Source organism: Salmo salar, chromosome 26 (genome assembly GCF_965601325.2).
Source record: "Salmo salar chromosome 26, fSalSal1, whole genome shotgun sequence".
NCBI classification, from domain to species: domain Eukaryota; kingdom Metazoa; phylum Chordata; class Actinopteri; order Salmoniformes; family Salmonidae; genus Salmo; species Salmo salar.
The window spans coordinates 35,139,471-35,161,060 of NC_138316.1; the positions used below are offsets into that span (position 1 = coordinate 35,139,471).

General features: G+C 45.9%; 1 protein-coding gene across 1 annotated transcript in view; it reads left to right on the top strand.

Moving 5' to 3' along the window:
- The window catches only part of iqgap1 (IQ motif containing GTPase activating protein 1), a 72,989-nt gene that overhangs the window by 36,994 nt on the left and 14,405 nt on the right, over positions 1-21,590 (top strand). Inside the window, exons 10-19 of the mRNA XM_014127578.3 lie at positions 102-265; positions 636-720; positions 9,819-9,982; positions 10,269-10,429; positions 10,839-10,963; positions 11,700-11,863; positions 18,491-18,581; positions 18,924-19,091; positions 19,562-19,704; positions 20,494-20,664. Coding sequence (XP_013983053.1) covers positions 102-265; positions 636-720; positions 9,819-9,982; positions 10,269-10,429; positions 10,839-10,963; positions 11,700-11,863; positions 18,491-18,581; positions 18,924-19,091; positions 19,562-19,704; positions 20,494-20,664 — 1,436 coding nt within the window. The remainder of the gene's footprint in view (positions 1-101; positions 266-635; positions 721-9,818; positions 9,983-10,268; positions 10,430-10,838; positions 10,964-11,699; positions 11,864-18,490; positions 18,582-18,923; positions 19,092-19,561; positions 19,705-20,493; positions 20,665-21,590) is intronic.

Sequence of the window (21,590 nt, forward strand, 5' to 3'; positions counted from 1 at the left end):
TGATCTGGGGTCAGTTTTAAAACTGATCCTAGATTTGTACCTAGAAAACTTCATCCCAGAGTGTTGTAATAGGTTTTTCTAACGCTTTCCTCCCCCATCAGTGACCAGTTCCCTGAGTGCAGCCGAGCAGGCCCTGCTGAGTGGTGATGAAGACCGGCTGTATGAAGCACTTCGCTCCCAGGCTTTGGGCCTACACCGCCTGCAGGCCCAGAACAAGGGCTGGTACCTCAAACAGCTGATGGCTGCCCGTGAGGACAAAGAACAGGTACAGTAGGTGGAATTATTCCTGGTTATTTCTGATTCATCCCACGTTGGGATATGTGGAATACCATTGCTTACAGTGGGGTTGTGTTTATTAGGGCATGCAACAGACATTTGACAATGTTTTGAAACAGAAAATGAAAAACGTGTGTTATTGGACAAGGTAGTCACTCCCTGTTTCAGTCCGTCTTCTTCCTTTTGGTGCTTAATGAGCACAACCCTGGTTGCCCCCCCCCCCCCCCCCGATTTTCTATGTGATGTTGATCACCTCCCCCATATCTTAGATGTGAGCTTGTTCACAGGTTTACACTGTTGAAAATAAAACGGAATATTCCACAACCCTGTTTTGAGTAGGTCCTCTTTGTCTTTCCCAGAATTCTCCAGGGGAGGCGCTGACTAAAGATGAGTTGCAAACTGGAGTAGATGCAGCCAATGGGATTGCAGCAGGCTACCAGAAAAGTAAGCAGCAGTCACTGCTCGGTCTGGGGTGAGGTGTCCCCTAGGTACAGATCTAGGATGTGCTTCCCTCGCCAAATCCTAACCTTAATGGTCCAATGCAGATGTTTTTTTTTATCTCAAAATTAAATCATTTCTTAATTGGGTAACAAATTAAGTGCCTCACTGTTCTATTAAAATTGTCAAATCACAAAAATAGCTTCTAAGCAAAGAGCCATTTCTCAAGCAAGAATGAGACTGTCTGGGAGTGGTCTGAGTGGGGAGGGGAAAACTAAAAACTAGCTCTTATTGTCAGAGAGGTTTGGAACTGTCTTTCTTATTGGTGATGTCACCAGGCAGGTCAAGACTCCATCCGACGGTCTTTTCAAACAGCTCTTACACTGAAAGGGCATTATCATAATATTCACAGTATTATTCCTGTGTATGTCTGTCTATGTATGCATGCATACATTATCATTCAAAAGTTTGGACACCTACTCATTAAAGGGTTTTTCCTTATTTTTACTATTTTCTGCATTGTAGAATAATAGTGAAGACATCAAAACTATGAAATAACACATATGGAATCATGTAGTAACCAAAAGTGTTAAACAAATATGTTAGATTCTTCAAAGTAGCCACCCTTTGCCTTTATTACCGCTTTGCACTCTCTTGGTATTCTCTCAACCAGCTTCACCTAGAAGGCTTTTCCAACAGTCTTGAAGGAGTTCCCACACATGCTGAGCACTTGTTGGCTGCTTTTCTTTCATTCTGCGGTCCAACTCAACCCAAACCATCTCAATTGGTTTGAGGTCCGGTGGTTGGAGGCCCAGTCATCTGATGTAGAACTCCGTCGCTCTCCTTCTTGGTCAAATAGCCCTTACACAGCCTGGAGGTGTGTTGGGTCATTGTCCTGTTGAAAAACAGATGATAGTCCCACTAAGCGCAAACCAGATGGGATGGCGTATCGCTGCAGAATGCTGTGGTTGCCATGCTGGGTAAGTGTGCCTTGAATTCTAAATAAATCAGACCGTGTCACCAGAAAAGCACCTCCTCACCACCACTCCTCCATGCTTCACGGTGGGAACCACACATGCAGAGTTCATCCGTTCACCTACTATGCGTCTCACAAAGACATGGCGGTTGGAACCAAAAATCTCAAATCTGGACTCATCAGACCAAAGGACAGATTTCCAATGGTCTAATGTCCAATTGCTTGTGTTTCTTGGCCAAGAAAGTCTTTTGTTATTGGTGTCCTTTAGTAGTGTTTTCTTTGCAGCAATTCGACCATGAAGGCCTGATTTATGCAGTCTCCTCTGAACAGTAAATGTATAGGCTGGAGAGAGAGGAGCATGGCTAAGACTGAGGGTAGAGTCTGGAGAGAGAGGAGCTAGAGTCTGGAGAGAGAGGAGCTAGAGTCTGGAGAGAGAGGAGCTAGAGTCTGGAGAGAGAGGAGCTAGAGTCTGGAGAGAGAGGAGCTAGAGTCTGGAGAGAGAGGAGCTAGAGTCTGGAGAGAGAGGAGCTAGAGTCTGGAGAGAGAGGAGCTAGAGTCTGGAGAGAGAGGAGCTAGAGTCTGGAGAGAGAGGAGCTAGAGTCTGGAGAGAGAGGAGTTAGAGTCTGGAGAGAGAGGAGCTAGAGTCTGGAGAGAGAGAGGAGCTAGAGCCTGGAGGGAGAGAGGAGCTAGAGCCTGGAGGGAGAGAGGAGCTAGAGCCTGGAGGGAGAGAGGAGCTAGAGCCTGGAGGGAGAGAGGAGCTAGAGCCTGGAGGGAGAGAGGAGCTAGAGCCTGGAGGGAGAGAGGAGCTAGAGCCTGGAGGGAGAGAGGAGCTAGAGCCTGGAGGGAGAGAGGAGCTAGAGCCTGGAGGGAGAGAGGAGCTAGAGCCTGGAGGGAGAGAGGAGCTAGAGCCTGGAGGGAGAGAGGAGCTAGAGCCTGGAGGGAGAGAGGAGCTAGAGCCTGGAGGGAGAGAGGAGCTAGAGCCTGGAGGGAGAGAGGAGCTAGAGCCTGGAGGGAGAGAGGAGCTAGAGCCTGGAGGGAGAGAGGAGCTAGAGCCTGGAGGGAGAGAGGAGCTAGAGCCTGGAGGGAGAGAGGAGCTAGAGCCTGGAGGGAGAGAGGAGCTAGAGCCTGGAGGGAGAGAGGAGCTAGAGCCTGGAGGGAGAGAGGAGCTAGAGCCTGGAGGGAGAGAGGAGCTAGAGCCTGGAGAGAGAGAGGAGCTAGAGCCTGGAGGGAGAGAGGAGCTAGAGCCTGGAGGGAGAGAGGAGCTAGAGCCTGGAGAGAGAGAGGAGCTAGAGCCTGGAGGGAGAGAGGAGCTAGAGCCTGGAGGGAGAGAGGAGCTAGAGTCTGGAGGGAGAGGAGCATGGCTGGGAGAGAGGAGCTAGAGTCTGGAGGGAGAGGAGCATGGCTAAGACTGAGGCTAGAGTCTGGAGAGAGAGGAGCATGGCTAAGACTGAGGCTAGAGTCTGGAGAGAGAGGAGCATGGCTAAGACTGAGGGTAGAGGCTGGAGAGAGAGGAGCTAGAGTCTGGAGGGAGAGCATGGTGAAGGTAATGGCCAAGGTAGTGACAACCAATTCTGGTCCTGGAATACTAGATAGTGTGTAGGTTATTGTTCCAGCTCTGGTCCTGGAATACTAGATAGTGTGTGTGTGTAGGTTATTGTTCCAGCTCTGCGCCCAAATGCATGATTCACCGTCCTATCTGATTAGGTCATTAGCATCAGATTAGAATCTGATTTTTTAGTGCTGGGTTGGAACCACACCCTGCACACACTGGACCACGCTGGCTAGAGTACAGTACCCTTCAAACTGTAGATTATAGACTAGAGAGCTTCAACTAATTATCTCTTGATGAGTATGCGATTCGTAGAATCAGACTTTTAGTGCTAGGTTGGAACCAAACGCTGTACATAATGGACATAGCCTACTATTTACAGTATGAAGGGTACTAACTGTAGAGGCTAAACGCAGACAGGAGAGGGTGATTGTTCCTGGTCTGAGAGTAATACACATACCCCCTGGTCAGGCGCTTGGCACACAGTAGAACAGAGCAGCAACAGGAAACACTCACTAATGACTTTCACATTGTTGCTAGCTGCCTGGTAAAACCCCTTCCCTGTGGAACTGTAACTCAGGACTGGAGCCAACACTATGCCTGCTTGTCACTTAGACACTATCTAAAGTCACTAACAGTACGGTACATGTATCCATGTTTAGTATGTGTATGGGATCCCTGCGGGAGTTGAACCCACAACCTTGGCTAGCAACTGAACCACAGAGGACCACATATCATGTTTAACATCATATGTTAGTCGTGTTAACTGTTTGACTTTAAAACAAAAAAATGAACAATGACAAACTGAATGAGTTGAGTGAAAGAAAATTGAACACTGTGTGGTATTGGGACACACTCACCTGTGAAGTCCACCTTGCCATACAGGTCCTGGATCTGAGGGGCTAGACCCAGCTTGAACAGGTACAAACTGTGTGGGGGGAAAGAGAGAAACATGTTGTTGGATCTGTGTTCTGGCATGTGTGTGGCACCAGGGGAGGGGGCCAGAAGGCATTGTAGTCAACAGCCATTCATCTAGCGTGGACTGGAGCACCTCCTACCCCCCCCCCTGCCACCCTGTCACCCAGTCCTGTAGTGTTGACTTCCTGACTCTAAAGGCCAAGGACCCTTCCCAAATGGCACCCTGTTCCCTATATTGTGCACTACAAAGGAAATATGGTGCAATCTGGGACATGGATCAGTAGATGTACAGCCTCTGGACTGAACAGGCTCAGCATCCATTTTACATGCAGCTGGAATGTTCTATTATCAGACTCTGGCTGTGTCCCAAATGGCACCCTATTCCCTATTTAGTACACTACTTCTGACCAGGGCCAATAGGGCTCTGGTGAAAAGTAGTGCACTTTATAGGGAACCGTGTGCATTTGGGACGTGAACTACCATCGCAAGGCTGAGGCGGTTGGAGTTTCTCCTTGGTGCTGAATACCTCACCAGTCCAAAATCATACCATTCACCTCAAACGTGTCAGGTTTCCAAAAACCTAGTCCTGAGAGTAAACCTGCACAAATCCAGTCTACATTTTCAACTTCACATACCAGCGGTATTGAATAGGACAGAGCAAAGCAGAAAATGTTGAACATTTTTCACTGAGATAACAAAATATTACGATAGACAATTTGTCTTTTGTGACTTTTCTGTGCGAGTTCAGGTAGCACTGAGGCAGATCAGGGTTTAATATTATTTTAAGGAAGAAAGCAATTCCACAAATTAACTTTTATCAAGGCACACCTGTTAATTTAAATGCATTCCAGTTGACTACCTCATGAAGCTAGTTGAGAGAATGCCAAGAGTGTGCAAAGCTGTCTTCAAGGGTGGCTTCAAAGGGTGGCTACTTTGAAGAATCTGAAATATAAAATGTATTTTGATTTAACACTTTTTTTTTTTGTTACAACGTGATTCCATATGTGTTATTTCATGATTTTGATGTCTTCACTGTTGTTCTGCAATGTATAAAATAGTACAAATAAAGAAAGAAAACTATTTTTTCTACATACAGTACCAGGCAAAAGTTGACACCTACTCATTCAAGGGTTATTTTTTTATTTTAACTTTTATATTCATAAATATAAGTGATTTCAGACCCCTTGACTTTGTCCACATTTTGTTACGTTAGACGTTTTCTACAATTTGAGAACTGTTTTTTATTTAATCTATCTACACACAATACCCCATAATGACAGAATGAAAACAGGTTTTTAGAAATTTTTGCAAATGTATTAAAAATAAACATGCCTTATTTACATAAGTATTTAGACCCTTTGCTATGAGACTCAAAAAACATTTCTGCAACATTTGAAGGTCCCCAAGAACAGTGGCCTCCATCATTCTTAAAAGGAAGAAGTTTGGAACCACCAAGACTCTTCCTTGAGCTGGCTGCCTGGCCAAACTGATAAATCAGGGGAGAAGGGCCTTGGTCAGGGAGGTGACCAAGAACCCGATGGTCACTCTGACAGAGTTCCTCTGGGGAGATGGGAGAACCTTCCAGATGGACAACCATCTCTGCAGCACTTTACCAATAAGGCCTTTATGGTAGAGTGGCCAGATGGAAGCCACTCCTCAGTAAAAGGCAGATGACAGCCCGCTTGGAGTTTGCCAAAAGGCACCTAAAGGACTCTTGGACCATGAGAAACAAGATTCTGTGGTCTGATTGAACTCTTTGGGCTAAATGCCAAGAGTCACGTCTGGCGGAAACCTTGCACCATCCCTACGGTAATGCATGGTGGTGGCAGCATCAAGCTGTCGGGATGTTTTTCAGCGGCAGGGATTGGGAGACTAGTCAGGATCGAGGGAAAGATGAACGGAGCAAAGTACAGAGATCCTTGATGAAAACCTTCTCCAGAGTGCTCAGGACCTCAGACTGGGGTGTATGCTCACCTTCCAACAAGACAATGACACTAAGCACACAGCCAAGACCATGCAGGAGTGGCTTCGGGACAAGTCTCAATGTCCTTGAGTGGCCCAGCCAGAGCCCGGACTTGAACCCGATCGAACATCTCTGGGGAGACCTGAAAATAGCTGTGCAACGACGCTCCCCATCCAAATTGACAGAGCTTGAGAGGACCTGCAGAGAAGAATGGGAGAAGCTCCCCAAATACAGGTGTGCTAAGCTTGTAGAGTCATACCCAGGAAGACTTGATGCTGTAATTGCTGTCAATGGTGCTTCAACAAAGGACTGAGTAAAGGGTCTGATTTACTTATGTAAATGTGTTATTTAAAAAACATTTATTCTAAAAACCTGTTTTTGCTTTGTCATTATGGGGTATTGTGTGTAGATTGTTGTTTTTTCACTCAATGTAATCCATTTAAGAATAAGGCTGTAACGTAAGTGTGGATAAAGTAAAGGTCTGAATACTTCCAGAATGCACTGTACACACACAGACAACATAGGATAATCACATTTTTGACTGCACTAGTGGGGAAACTGACCCAAGATCAGCATCTAGGGGCAACTACCTTACTCTTCCCTCCTCACTCATTACCAACTGGTGTTCACGTTATCCTCATGATGACATGGCCTGCAGTAGAACACTGCAGTTTACCCTTTAGTTACCCACATTACTGGCTGTTTTATGTTCAGTATGCTTATCACATGTCTTTTCCACATGGTTGTTAACCCTACTGACAATCCGCCTACTCTGTTCCGTTTGTGGTTTTGACCCTTTGTTGCTCTCTCTTTGTGCTGTGTATTTAAAGAGGTTTATTTTTGATTGTTGAAGTTTTAGCTTATTTTTCACTTCACAACTGTCGCAAGGATTGGGTTACACTTCCTCTCTACCCCTATATACAACCACTTGCTGATTCAATCTGTTTCCACTAATATTGCGACAGAACATGCTCAAAAAATACTTGCCACCCTGTATCTCTGTCTAGTGTGTTAGTCCCCCTGTCTCTGTGTTATGTAGTGAATCATGTTCCTCACCCTGTCTCTCTGTGTTGTGTAGTGAATCATGTTCCTCACCCTGTCTCTCTGTGTTGTGTAGTGAATCATGTTCCTCACCCTGTCTCTCTGTGTTGTGTAGTGAATCATGTTCCTCACCCTGTCTCTCTGTGTTATGTAGTGAATCATGTTCCTCACCCTGTCTCTCTGTGTAGTGAATCATGTTCCTCACCCTGTCTCTCTGTGTTGTGTAGTGAATCATGTTCCTCACCCTGTCTCTCTGTGTTATGTAGTGAATCATGTTCCTCACCCTGTCTCTGTTATGTAGTGAATCATGTTCCTCACCCTGTCTCTCTGTTATGTAGTGAATCATGTTCCTCACCCTGTCTCTCTGTTATGTAGTGAATCATGTTCCTCACCCTGTCTCTCTGTGTAGTGAATCATGTTCCTCACCCTGTCTCTCTGTGTTGTGTAGTGAATCATGTTCCTCACCCTGTCTCTCTGTGTAGTGAATCATGTTCCTCACCCTGTCTCTCTGTGTAGTGAATCATGTTCCTCACCCTGTCTCTCTGTGTAGTGAATCATGTTCCTCACCCTGTCTCTCTGTGTAGTGAATCATGTTCCTCACCCTGTCTCTCTGTGTAGTGAATCATGTTCCTCACCCTGTCTCTCTGTGTAGTGAATCATGTTCCTCACCCTGTCTCTGTGTAGTGAATCATGTTCCTCACCCTGTCTCTGTGTAGTGAATCATGTTCCTCACCCTGTCTCTGTGTAGTGAATCATGTTCCTCACCCTGTCTCTGTGTAGTGAATCATGTTCCTCACCCTGTCTCTCTGTGTAGTGAATCATGTTCCTCACCCTGTCTCTCTGTGTAGTGAATCATGTTCCTCACCCTGTCTCTGTGTTGTGTAGTGAATCATGTTCCTCACCCTGTCTGTGTAGTGAATCATGTTCCTCACCCTGTCTGTGTAGTGAATCATGTTCCTCACCCTGTCTCTCTGTGTAGTGAATCATGTTCCTCACCCTGTCTCTCTGTGTTGTGAATCATGTTCCTCACCCTGTCTCTCTGTGTAGTGAATCATGTTCCTCACCCTGTCTCTCTGTGTAGTGAATCATGTTCCTCACCCTGTCTCTCTGTGTAGTGAATCATGTCCCTCACCCTGTCTCTCTGTGTAGTGAATCATGTTCCTCACCCTGTCTCTCTGTGTAGTGAATCATGTTCCTCACCCTGTCTCTCTGTGTAGTGAATCATGTTTCTCACCCTGTCTCTCTGTGTAGTGAATCATGTTCCTCACCCTGTCTCTCTGTGTAGTGAATCATGTTGCTCACCCTGTCTCTCTGTGTTGTGTAGTGAATCATGTTGCTCACCCTGTCTCTCTGTGTTGTGTAGTGAATCATGTTGCTCACCCTGTCTCTCTGTGTTGTGTAGTGAATCATGTTGCTCACCCTGTCTCTCTGTGTTGTGTAGTGAATCATGTTCCTCACCCTGTCTCTCTGTGTTGTGTAGTGAATCATGTTCCTCACCCTGTCTCTGTGTTGTGTAGTGAATCATGTTCCTCACCCTGTCTCTGTGTTGTGTAGTGAATCATGTTCCTCACCCTGTCTCTGTGTAGTGAATCATGTTCCTCACCCTGTCTCTGTGTAGTGAATCATGTTCCTCACCCTGTCTCTCTGTGTAGTGAATCATGTTCCTCACCCTGTCTCTCTGTGTAGTGAATCATGTTCCTCACCCTGTCTCTCTGTGTAGTGAATCATGTTCCTCACCCTGTCTCTCTGTGTAGTGAATCATGTTCCTCACCCTGTCTCTCTGTGTAGTGAATCATGTTCCTCACCCTGTCTCTCTGTGTAGTGAATCATGTTCCTCACCCTGTCTCTCTGTGTAGTGAATCATGTTCCTCACCCTGTCTCTCTGTGTAGTGAATCATGTTCCTCACCCTGTCTCTCTGTGTAGTGAATCATGTTCCTCACCCTGTCTCTCTGTGTAGTGAATCATGTTCCTCACCCTGTCTCTCGGTGTAGTGAATCATGTTCCTCACCCTGTCTCTCTGTGTAGTGAATCATGTTCCTCACCCTGTCTCTCTGTGTAGTGAATCATGTTCCTCACCCTGTCTCTCTGTGTAGTGAATCATGTTGCTCACCCTGTCTCTCTGTGTAGTGAATCATGTTGCTCACCCTGTCTCTCTGTGTAGTGAATCATGTTGCTCACCCTGTCTCTCTGTGTAGTGAATCATGTTGCTCACCCTGTCTCTCTGTGTTGTGTAGTGAATCATGTTGCTCACCCTGTCTCTCTGTGTAGTGAATCATGTTCCTCACCCTGTCTCTCTGTGTAGTGAATCATGTTCCTCACCCTGTCTCTCTGTGTAGTGAATCATGTTCCTCACCCTGTCTCTCTGTGTAGTGAATCATGTTCCTCACCCTGTCTCTCTGTGTAGTGAATCATGTTCCTCACCCTGTCTCTCTGTGTAGTGAATCATGTTGCTCACCCTGTCTCTCTGTGTAGTGAATCATGTTGCTCACCCTGTCTCTCTGTGTAGTGAATCATGTTGCTCACCCTGTCTCTCTGTGTTGTGTAGTGAATCATGTTCCTCACCCTGTCTCTGTGTTGTGTAGTGAATCATGTTCCTCACCCTGTCTCTCTGTGTAGTGAATCATGTTCCTCACCCTGTCTCTCTGTGTGTATGTAGTGTTGCAGGCGGTGGAGAGGATAAACGCGGCCGTCAGAGCGGGTGTGCCCGAGAACACGGCAGCAGAGCTGATGAACCCTGATGCCCAGCTGCCCGAGGTCTACCCCAGCGCTGCCGACCTCTATCAGAGAGAGCTGACCAGCCTGCAGCAGCAGAGCCCAGATGTACGCACACACACACACACTGTCTCAATCGATGTGAGCCACAGTTGGACATTGTCAGGCATTACAATTGTATTGATGATTGTACATGTTACCAAACTTATTGACAACACATCTTCAAATATATTTTCAGAAAGGCGTATTGGTTAGCTAAACTGTCAGTAATCCACAGGGTTCAACATGGTTGGGCATTAGAAGTCAACTATATTGATGACTGTTAAGTACAAAGATTGATAAATGTATCATCAGAGGTATGGATTAGTTGAACGTTCTGGTTGTGTTCCCCAAGGGTTCTCTGTCCCATCCGGAGCTACTGGTTGCCGTGGAGATGTTGTCGTCGGTGGTGTTGATAAATAGGGCGTTGGACGTGGGCGACCGGAATTCCATGTGGAGACAACTGGCCAGCGCCGTTACTGGACTCAGTAACGTGGAGGACGAATACGCACAGAGGTACGCACAGAGACCGACACTTGTCTGCCACTAGTTGTGTACATCCTGCTGTATGCCGTTGAAGACTTCTTCAGGCCTCAATCCCAGATTAGGAAAGACGGGCACCGTCTACAGTAACCTCAGATATGAAACTATAAATGATGTATTAACGTGTTTCTACCCGGCTAACCAGATCATGGAAACGCCTGTCATGTTTTTGTTGTTGCTGCTGATAACAACATTTACGTTGTAGTAAACATGTATGTCTGTAATCTACAGTAATTCATTTTCTGGCACTCCAATAAATGTCCAGGTTTATTTAGTTGACTGGTTAGTCTAAGTATGAGGTTCATTAGAAGAAATAAGATGGTAACAATAATTCCCGTTCATTTAGGATCAGCACTCATTAACCCTGGTGTTGGTATCTCAGGTACATGGATGAATTGATGAGGCTGAAGGCAGTGGCCAGGGAGGAAGGCAGTGACTATCTGACCTGGAACGACATCCAGGCCTGTGTTGACCAGGTCAACTTGACCATACAGGAGGAGCACGAACGTGAGTGGACCGCACACTTGTATGCACACGTACAAACATGTACACAAACACACGTGCGCACACTTGCAGGAACACATATGCACATACTTGCCAGAATGCATGTACATACACATACAGACATACATAGACATACACAGCAGAACTCTACTTCCAAGACTTGGAACCCTAAAATAGGTCTGAAGGAGACCACTGATAATGAGTCACTCCACCTCATTTATTTTGCTTTTCAAGATCACTTGACCTCAGTATTCCTCCACATGTTTGAAAGTCTGAGACATTCCCATAGAAATGTACATGAGAGCTCATCTATCTTTATAATGTCCTCTAGTGTGACATTGGCAGTGCCATGAAAGCACTCAACGGTGATGCCCGTGCTAAACAGGCTTTGGGCCAAGTGCACCCTCTATCATACTCTATGGATATTCCTCATCAGTCTGAATTCTGAGTTTAAAAAAATAACGTAAAGGTGATGTCATAAACAGTGGTGTCAGATCTTTAAAAAGATAGAACTCTTCCACTAATAGATGGACAATGCTAACATATGGGTTTTAAAGTGTCTAACATACCAGATTGTCTCTTCTATCTCCCCATATCTATGTCTCAGGCTAATCCGTATGTTTGTCACTTGTGATGTATTGTATGCCATTGTGCTTGTGCTCATAAATGCTTCAAAGGATTTGTCCTTTGTTAACAATAAAGATGTGTTGTCTTAATCAACCCTTTGTTGTGTGTGTAGGTATTGTGGCCATCGGTCAGATCAACGAAGCTCTGGATGGGGGAGACCCACAGAACACCCTAGAAGCCCTCCTGCACTCTGCAGCCAAGCTAACAGACGTAGACCCCTCCATCGCCCAGCACTACTACGACAAACTGCTTGAGGCACGCAGGGAGAAGGCACATGTAAGGACCAATTGATTTACACACACACACAATGGGTGTGTTTTTGGCACAGAGCTGCTTGACTGGGTATGTTTTTGGCACAGAGCTGCTTGACTGGGTATGTTTTTGGCACAGAGCTGCTTGACTGGGTATGTTTTTGGCACAGAGCTGCTTGACTCATGTCACACCTTAAACACACTTTACGTAGTGCACAAACACATTACACACCCTCTCCTTTCTGCTCTTACTGGGACGGTGTTTTTCTCACCTCATTGTAATGAACTGGACCAGTCACCTGGGTGTAGGTGTTAGACTCCCCCACTTTCTCCTTCTGTGCTTGTCTCTGGTTTCAGAGCATTACTGACTGATGGAGTCTGTCTGGTTTCAGAGCATTACTGACTGATGGGAGTCTCTGGTTTCAGAGCATTACTGACTGATGGGAGTCTCTGGTTTCAGAGCATTACTGACTGATGGAGTCTCTGGTTTCAGAGCATTACTGACTGATGGGAGTCTCTGGTTTCAGAGCATTACTGACTGATGGGAGTCTCTGGTTTCAGAGCATTACTGACTGATGGGAGTCTCTGGTTTCAGAGCATTACTGACTGATGGAGTCTCTGGTTTCAGAGCATTACTGACTGATGGGAGTCTCTGGTTTCAGAGCATTACTGACTGATGGAGTCTCTGGTTTCAGAGCATTACTGACTGATGGGAGTCTCTGGTTTCAGAGCATTACTGACTGATGGGAGTCTCTGGTTTCAGAGCATTACTGACTGATGGAGTCTGTCTGGTTTCAGAGCATTACTGACTGATGGGAGTCTCTGGTTTCAGAGCATTACTGACTGATGGAGTCTCTGGTTTCAGAGCATTACTGACTGATGGGAGTCTCTGGTTTCAGAGCATTACTGACTGATGGAGTCTCTGGTTTCAGAGCATTACTGACTGATGGAGTCTCTGGTTTCAGAGCATTACTGACTGATGGGAGTCTCTGGTTTCAGAGCATTACTGACTGATGGAGTCTCTGGTTTCAGAGCATTACTGACTGATGGGAGTCTCTGGTTTCAGAGCATTACTGACTGATGGGAGTCTCTGGTTTCAGAGCATTACTGACTGATGGGAGTCTGTCTGGTTTCAGAGCATTACTGACTGATGGAGTCTCTGGTTTCAGAGCATTACTGACTGATGGAGTCTCTGGTTTCAGAGCATTACTGACTGATGGAGTCTCTGGTTTCAGAGCATTACTGACTGATGGAGTTTGTCTGGTTTCAGAGCATTACTGACTGATGGAGTTTGTCTGGTTTCAGAGCATTACTGACTGATGGAGTTTGTCTGGTTTCAGAGCATTACTGACTGATGGAGTTTGTCTAGTTTCAGAGCATTACTGACTGATGGAGTCTCTGGTTTCAGAGCATTACTGACTGATGGGAGTCTCTGGTTTCAGAGCATTACTGACTGATGGAGTCTCTGGTTTCAGAGCATTACTGACTGATGGGAGTCTCTGGTTTCAGAGCATTACTGACTGATGGAGTCTCTGGTTTCAGAGCATTACTGACTGATGGAGTCTCTGGTTTCAGAGCATTACTGACTGATGGAGTCTCTGGTTTCAGAGCATTACTGACTGATGGGACTTTGAGCATCGGTGTTGGATGCCCTTGAATCACACTAGCATAGAGCTAGCCCTGCAGATGTTTTCATCTGCTAGGTTTTTTTAACCTAAAATCACAGAAAATTAAAAAGGTTTGGTGCAAAAACACACTTGACCCAACTATTTACATTAAATATGCAAAATAGAAGCAGTTCATTTGGTTCTGTAGATATTTTCAACTGACGGGCACTTTTGTTTACAATTGAGTAGAGAAGCAGTTTCTCGTCAAAGTGTCTGTTTGCTTGGTGATGGATAGGTCCCGAGGTAGGCAGGGGTGTGTTGGAGTACACAATGCTACGTCGGCATTATGCAAACACCCGAGGCACTGTATGCAAATATAGCTCATCTACAGTTAGTTCACAGGTGTTTTTCAGTAGGTTGCGGAGTGTGTCTCGAAGACAGACCTTCAGATTTCGTGCCTGACCTCTGTTCCAACCTAGGCTTTATAAGTATGGTGTATGGCAACATTGGTGTCAGAAGTGGGATGTGGCTCCCTACTATAAGTAAACATTTATCTTTGTAAGTTTCTTTTAATATACACGTCTGCTAAACAACCATAACATTATTGTGGTCATGTGTAAACATAATTGTTAGTGTGCATAAATATAATTTGAGTGGTGTTTTCTTGGCTGATGTCCTGAGGGCCAGTGGACTGACTCCATGTGATTCAGCCTGATCATCCCCACATGACTCCCACTAACCCCCTCAGTGATGTCATGCTTTCTGCTTACCCCTCCCTCCCACTCACTTCCTGTCTGTCTTTTCATTCATTTTCATTCTCTCTCTTTTTGACTATCTCTCCTTCCCCCTGTCTTTTCCCTCTTTATCAACTGAATTGAATTCAAGGGCTTTATTGGCATGGGAAACATTAATATTGCCAGTGCAAGTGAACTCTCTCTTTCCCTCCTTTTTCTCTTCTTTCATCTCGCTCCCTCTTTCTTTCTCTCTTCTTTCAACTGAACAACAAAAGGACTGACTAAAATAGCCTTTATGTACAGCAGTCAAACTGTATAGCCCAATCCAAAGCCAAACGGGCTGACCGAGACTGTCAGTCTTGTTACTGGGAAGTAGATTAGTGTAGATATAAGCCATAAACTCATTAGACCTGCACACACACACACACACACACACACACACACACACACACACACACACACACACACACACACACTGTCTCTGACTAACTTAACTGTGTTATGTTGCCTGGGTGGGGTGATGAGTGTCACTGTCCTTGTATGTGCACATCTATGTAATGGTCCCATATGATGTCACCGCTCTAGTCCCACATTTAGTTGTGTTTCCTGTTTGCTGGTGAAACAGGAAGGTTAACAAGACTGTAGAAGATGCAGGTGGGATCAAAAGGGTAAGGGCCATGGTTTACCACAGACAAAAGTGCCGATGATGTGAACTGCTGTGGGGACGACTGTAGATGTAGAACCACACAGAGAAGTCACATATTAGGAAATCCTGATATAATTATTGGGCCAAAGCTTTAGTTTAGCTCAGTGAGCTGCACTTTCCACAGAAGCTGGCTTGTCCTCGTTTTTCAACCAGAATGACTCGTCATTGCTAAAACTTAAGTCCAGAAGCATTAAATAAAGTGTCCACAGTGTATCTATTTCTCGCTCAGTTTTTCCTGTTAGAAGTTGGCCTATAGATGGAAAACGAAATGTGTTTTATCAATGTGAGATGATAGACTAGCTTGGCCTCCGCCCTTGTACTCTCACAGCCAGTGTACGGAGAATGTTTTAATTGTCAACAATGGGCCGGTCACATCTCAAGCGTTCCCGTCGTGGCAATGTGACGTTTGTTTGCCAAGACCTTTTATCAAATCACGCTTTTAGGGAAGGAAGGAAGGAAGGAGAGGGAGGAGGGGAGTGGTGGGGGGGGCGGTAAAGAAAGCAAGCCATTTCCCTGGCGATCTTTTTCACAGGCATAGGAAATAACAAGCCAGGACTACTCTGTCTGCTTCCTTAAAAGGGCACGAAGCTGAACACTACATCAGAAGGGGACTTTTCACAGTAGACCGTTTAGTTGGTTTCACCTGGGCTCTCGTGGCCCCTCCATGGATCTGCTAGCTGAGGGGACGATTCTCCTTATGGTGGGTTCGTGTTGGACAAGACCGACAGACATACACTGAGGGTACAAAACATTACGGACACCTGCTCTTTCCATGACATAGACTGACCACCTGGATAGGTGAAAGCTGTGATCCCTTATTGATGTCACTTGTTAAATCCACTTTAATCAGTGTAGGTGAAGGGGAGGAGACAGGTTAAAGAAGGATTTTTAAAGCCTTTAGACAATTCAGATGGTGATTGGGCAAGACAAAATATTTAAGTGCCTTTTGAACAGGATATGGTAGTAGGTGCTATGCGCACCGGTTTGCGTCAAGAACTGCAACGCTGCTGGGTTTTCACTCTCAACAGTTTCCTATGTGCATCAAGAAGGGTCCGACACCCAATGGACATCCAGGCAACTTCACACAACTGTGAGCAGCACTGGAGTCAACATGGGCCAGCATCCCTGTGGAACGCTTTCAACACCTTGTAGAGTCCATGCCCCGATGAATTAAGGCTGTTCTGAGGGCGAAAGGAGGGGGGGTGCAACTCAATATTAGGAAGATGTTCCTAGTGTTTAGTATACTCCGTGTGTACACACACAGGGGTAGGGGTCAAATATCTTCATTGTCTCCAAAGGATCAAATCCATGGCTGAAAGTCCTGCTCTAGGCGCGACTCCACTACGGTGCGTTCAGAATTGGATGACTCAGTCAGACACACGGCACAGACACAGGAAGTTGTTAGAAACAAGAAGTTCCGGCTGGATTTCAAAGGCCTGATGCCGCTCATGTGCTCCACAGCTGCAGGTGGAGGGGGTTGATAGGGCATGGGGATGGTAGCAGATGGGAAGGAGAATGAACACAGGGGTATATTCATTATGGTGGAACTTTCAGATCATATCTGGCTGTATCTGTTCTATTCTTTTCTGTAACCTCACGCCCTCCTGAACAGGCCCCAGGTTAATACATAGAATCTGATTTCAGATCGTAGACCTACCGTAGATCTATACTTTTGTGCAATGATTCACTAAGGAATTCTTTAGCCTTTTGGTGGACCATATAGCAATAGGTTTAAGATTATAGTTTTGTAGACACAACTAGGTTTATAGTGTGTGACTATAGGCCCCTATTCATTAGAGCACGCAGCAGCAAAACATTTGTAAAAGAAAACGAGTGTTTCTTATTGGACAAGTTCAGATAGTGTGTCCCTGTTTCACTCCACGTCGTGCCTTCTGAACACGGCCCAGATTTCTTTCTCAGACGCTGATGTTTCATCAGGGAGTGTTCATGTGATGCCAGACATCCATGTACAGCCTGTGATATCTTTCTGTGCCAGTCTTGTGGTCTGAGGGTTCAGCTTGACAGCCAAAGTAAACACGGTGGGGGGACAAGCCTGGTGCTCTGTACTAGTCCAGCTTCATCACTCACATCATCATTAAAGCATGCACGGCTCTGTGTGTGTGTGTGTGTCCATGGGGTGCATGTGCACTCTCTGTGTTGTGATGTTTTTATGTTTACGTTCACAAGCTGCTTTGTGACCACTGACTCCAGTCTGATACCAGTCAACATCCTGGAATAGAGGAGTTCCTCTGTAGGAAGACTTTATATAAGGACATGTAGGGACTAGACCGCATTACTGAGGCAATGGAGTGTTCACTGGCTAAGAACACCACCCAATTGGCTTTCACTTCCTCTTCCTATATAGCTTTTACTTCCTCTATTCATTAGGGCACACAACGAAAACATTTAAAAACCAATTGTAACAAATTGAGCGTTTTAGTCTGTTTTCTTCCGTTTGGTGCCTAATGAACACAACCCAGCAGTTGTGTGTTTGTCAGGAGTCCTGGTTAATAAGATGCGTCCTTCTACTCCCATCCCCTCTCTGGCACCACACCCTTTCTGTATCGCTTATTTCCAAACCAATAGGAATTAGCACTAACCCCTTATTTACTGTCAGTAAAGCTATCCTGCCACTGACGTATTGAGAGCCAGTGCTTCCCTTAGGTACAGCTCTAGGATCTGCTCCCCCACCCCAATCCTAACCTTAACCATTTGTGGGGGAAATACAAAACTGACCCTGTATCAGCATCTAGGAGCAACTTCACCCTGAATGTGGCTAGCGCAGCCACTACCTGCCTACCTGACATGCACAAGGAACCACACCTACCTTGAGTTATGGTATCGGTCTCCCCCAGCCCCCCTCCCCTGAAACACGGCAGGAGGAGGGAGGGGCAGGTAGGTGGGGGAGGCACAAAGAGGGGCCTGTACTGTTGGCCTATTAGCAGCTAGCCCTGCTCACTCCGGAAACCAGCACAGCTAGCAGAGAGAGAGTTAGCTAGCTGTCTGTGCTGCAGCGTACTTAAAACGCAGAGACTTGACAAAGTGTTTCGAACTGTCATGTCATAGTTTCAGTTAGCTAATATCCTCATCCAATTGACTTGCCATGATGGTCAAGAGTGTACACAAGGAGGGAATGCTGTTGCAGGAATGTGGACTGATGAGAGGGTATTGCATACTTCTGCAGCTTAGATATCAGACTAAAGATGTAGTGTCTCTGCCTTCTGTAGGCCTTTGCACTAAGCAGGTGTTTACTGCTATCAGATGTTTGGTTTATAACGTCAGCCATTATTGACTTCTGTTCTCCATCTCCTGAGATTGAATTGGATTTTTGTTGATATAAGTGGAATGACCAATGTCCCAGATTTTCATAGGGAATTCTGTTGTAAGTTGTGTGGGCGTGACACCCTGTACTAGTCTATAGAGTTGTCTTTCCTGTGGTCTCATGCCTTTGTGGTTGGATGCCATTTAGACCCAAGTACTCTCATTCAGCAGGAGGAGATCGCCCTCCGGTGGTAATACAGTAGAATGGCAGTAAATATGCTGCAGACCCAGTGGGTGGTGCTGTTTTGGAGTGAGACTGACCGCCTCTCTGTGTGTTCTTCCAGGAGACCCAGGACCCCTCCGCTGTGCTCTGGTTGGATGAGATCCAGAACGCTATACTGATGTCCAATAAGGATACCCAGGAGGCCTTGCAGTGTAAGAATAGTACACACCCTAGCTGTCCCACAACCACCTTTTTCTCAGGGTTACAAGCAGACCTGGTTCACATAGTATCAGTTTTCTTTCAAATACATTTTATTGACTGCCTGAAGTGCCAGATGGGCAAGCTTAGCACATGTGGGACTATTGGTTCCATCGTGTCAGGCAATCTCAATCAAACACAGCTAAGGTATTTGAAAGAACACATACTATTTGAACACAGGTTTGGTTCCAAGCTATTTCTTGTAGTAAGTAGAGCATGATGAAATACTGAAAAACCTAATAAATAAACCTTGATTAATAAAAGAATGATGACTAGTCTCCCTGTTTCCTCGTCAGTCTCCCAGGCCATCCAGGCCATCAACAGAGCGGTGGACAGTGGCGAGGTGCCTAAGACCCTGGCTGCGCTGCGCTCCCCTGGGGCCGGCCTCTACGGAGTCACCCCTGAGTGTGCCCAGAACTACCAGGACGACCTGGCCAAGATCAAACAGGACAAGACCCAGGATGGTGAGGAGGATGGTCATAGGTGCATCCCAAATGGCACCCTTTTCCCTACATAGTGCACTACTTTTGACCAGACCCCTATGGAGGGGGCTATACTGTATATGCCCTATATAGGGCATTGGGTGCCATTGGGCCACAGTCATACACTGTGGCCAGTTTTCTTTCATTACTTGTATTGTTTTGTGTTCATTACCTGCAGTTAGTTTGTTCTACAATGGAGTTAGTGCAGTAACAGGTTCCATTAGTAGTTGTGACTAAATGGCATCAGCCAGAGCAAGTTCATGTTCATAGTAAAAGATGTTTCTTACCCAGGAACGGCAGATATAAAGGAGCTTGATCACTTGCTTTAGTACAACAGACAAGGTATCCATGGGTCCTTGACTGACAGATGGATGGAGCTAGATATATCAAGATGTACAGTGTGTAAATAAATTGGTGAGAAATATGTCCAGAGCTCTGTGTTCATGCTCCAGGTGACAATGGCAGTAACTGGATGAAGCACTGGGTGAAGGGAGGACACCACTACTACTACAACCTGAAGACAGGAGAGGGCTCCTGGACTGAACCTGCAGACTTCCTCCAGAACAACACCCAGCTCAACAAGGAGGACATCCAGGTAGGCTAAGATGGAGACCGGGCACCCTGGGGGTGAAGTTTCCCCTGTGTACAGAGCTAGGATCAGTTCCTCCTGCCCAAATCATAACGTCAACCATTAGTGGGGAAAATGTAAGACTGACTGTGTCTAGGGATTTCACCCTACACCATACAGGGCTTTGCCTCTTCCTCTCTGGCTGTATTCATTGAGGTGAAACATTCAGAACCTTGCAGATAGAATTGTAATGAATAGAACATGCATGATTCCCTCTTACATGAGACTCATCTGTTCTACAAAATGCATTTCTGTGTGGATGGTCTGTAACGCTGCACCCTTCTGAACAGGCCGCAGTACTGTGGTGGTGTAGTGATTTAGCTTTTTGGCGCATGCTAACAGCGCTCCTCCTCCACTCCCATTGTTTTTAAACAAAATGCTAATGCTAAACTCATCTGTAGCTAAGCGGACAACCTCAAGTCTTCCATTGTTTATGCTCATGCGGGCGAATGTATAGTTGATCACTGTGCACAACTCAGACTTTAATATAAATCATTCAATAATATCAATAGTAGTTAAGTGCATGGATCCCAAGTGTGAATACTGTCATGGTCCATACAGACTACTTTCTTGGTATCTGTACGATTTGGTCAATTTGCCATTTGAGTGAGATTTTCCTTTAGCATTCTCACTTAACTCCCATCTCTTTTGCTAAAAACAGACACACCTTCCACTGCCACCCCTAAAGCTGTGTTGTTGATAGTATGTCATTATGTAAGTGGGCCTGTGTGTGACTGGCTCTCTGTTGTCAATCAGTCTGTGGTTTCCGGGGTGACCACCACCTACAACCGGGAGCAGCTGTGGCTGGCCAATGAGAGCCTGATTGCCAAGCTGCAGGCCGGATGCCGTGGCTACCTGGTGAGGAAAGGCCTGAAGGAGAGAAAAGACTTCCTGAAATCCCAGGACCCAGCCATTACCACCATACAGGTCAGAGGTCAAACTCTTCCCTTCCTTTGGACATGGAGTGAATCTCAATATTTCCTTGATTCCTCATCCTTTCTCCTTCTCAAAGTCCATTGGAGCAGAAGACTTGAGATTCCTCCCCTCGGATCTTCCCCTCCAATGCGCTTTGAGAAGGAGGCGAGGAGAGGGGGCGCGAGCAATCAAGGAAATACAATTGAGATTCACCCATAGACATTACACATTTCACAGTACACACTTTAAAAATATAGATATATTTTAAAAGTGACCTTTATTTAACTAGACTAGTCAGTTAAGAACAAATTCTTATTTACAATGACATCCTAGGAACAGTGGGTTAACTGCCTTGTTCAGGGGCAGAATTACAGATTTTAACCTCGTCAGCTCGGGGATTCGATCCAGCAACTTTTTGGTTACTAGTCCAAGCTCTACCTGCCACCCCTGGAGTCCCATGGGCGTGTAGAATTGGGAGTCCCATGGGCGTGTAGAATTGGGAGTCCCATGGGCGTGTAGAATTGGGAGTCCCATGGGCGTGTAGAATTGGGAGTCCCATGGGCGTGTAGAATTGGGAGTCCCATGGGCGTGTAGAATTGGGAGTCCCATGGGCGTGTAGAATTGGGAGTCCCATGGGCGTGTAGAATTGGGAGTCCCATGGGCGTGTAGAATTGGGAGTCCCATGGGCGTGTAGAATTGGGAGTCCCATGGGCTGGCGCACAATTGGCCCAGCGTCGGCCGGGTTAGACCGTCATTGTAAATAAAAATCATGTCTGGATGTGATAGAACATACACAGCCAGTCTCAAATCATTCCCTTAGCCCTAAGCCTTCAACAGTACATCTATCCAGTTCTGCAAACACTGAAGGGTTTGGGCCAAGTGGGAACAGCTGACATTTTAAAGAAAACATTCTACCACTATTGCCATGTTGAACTTTA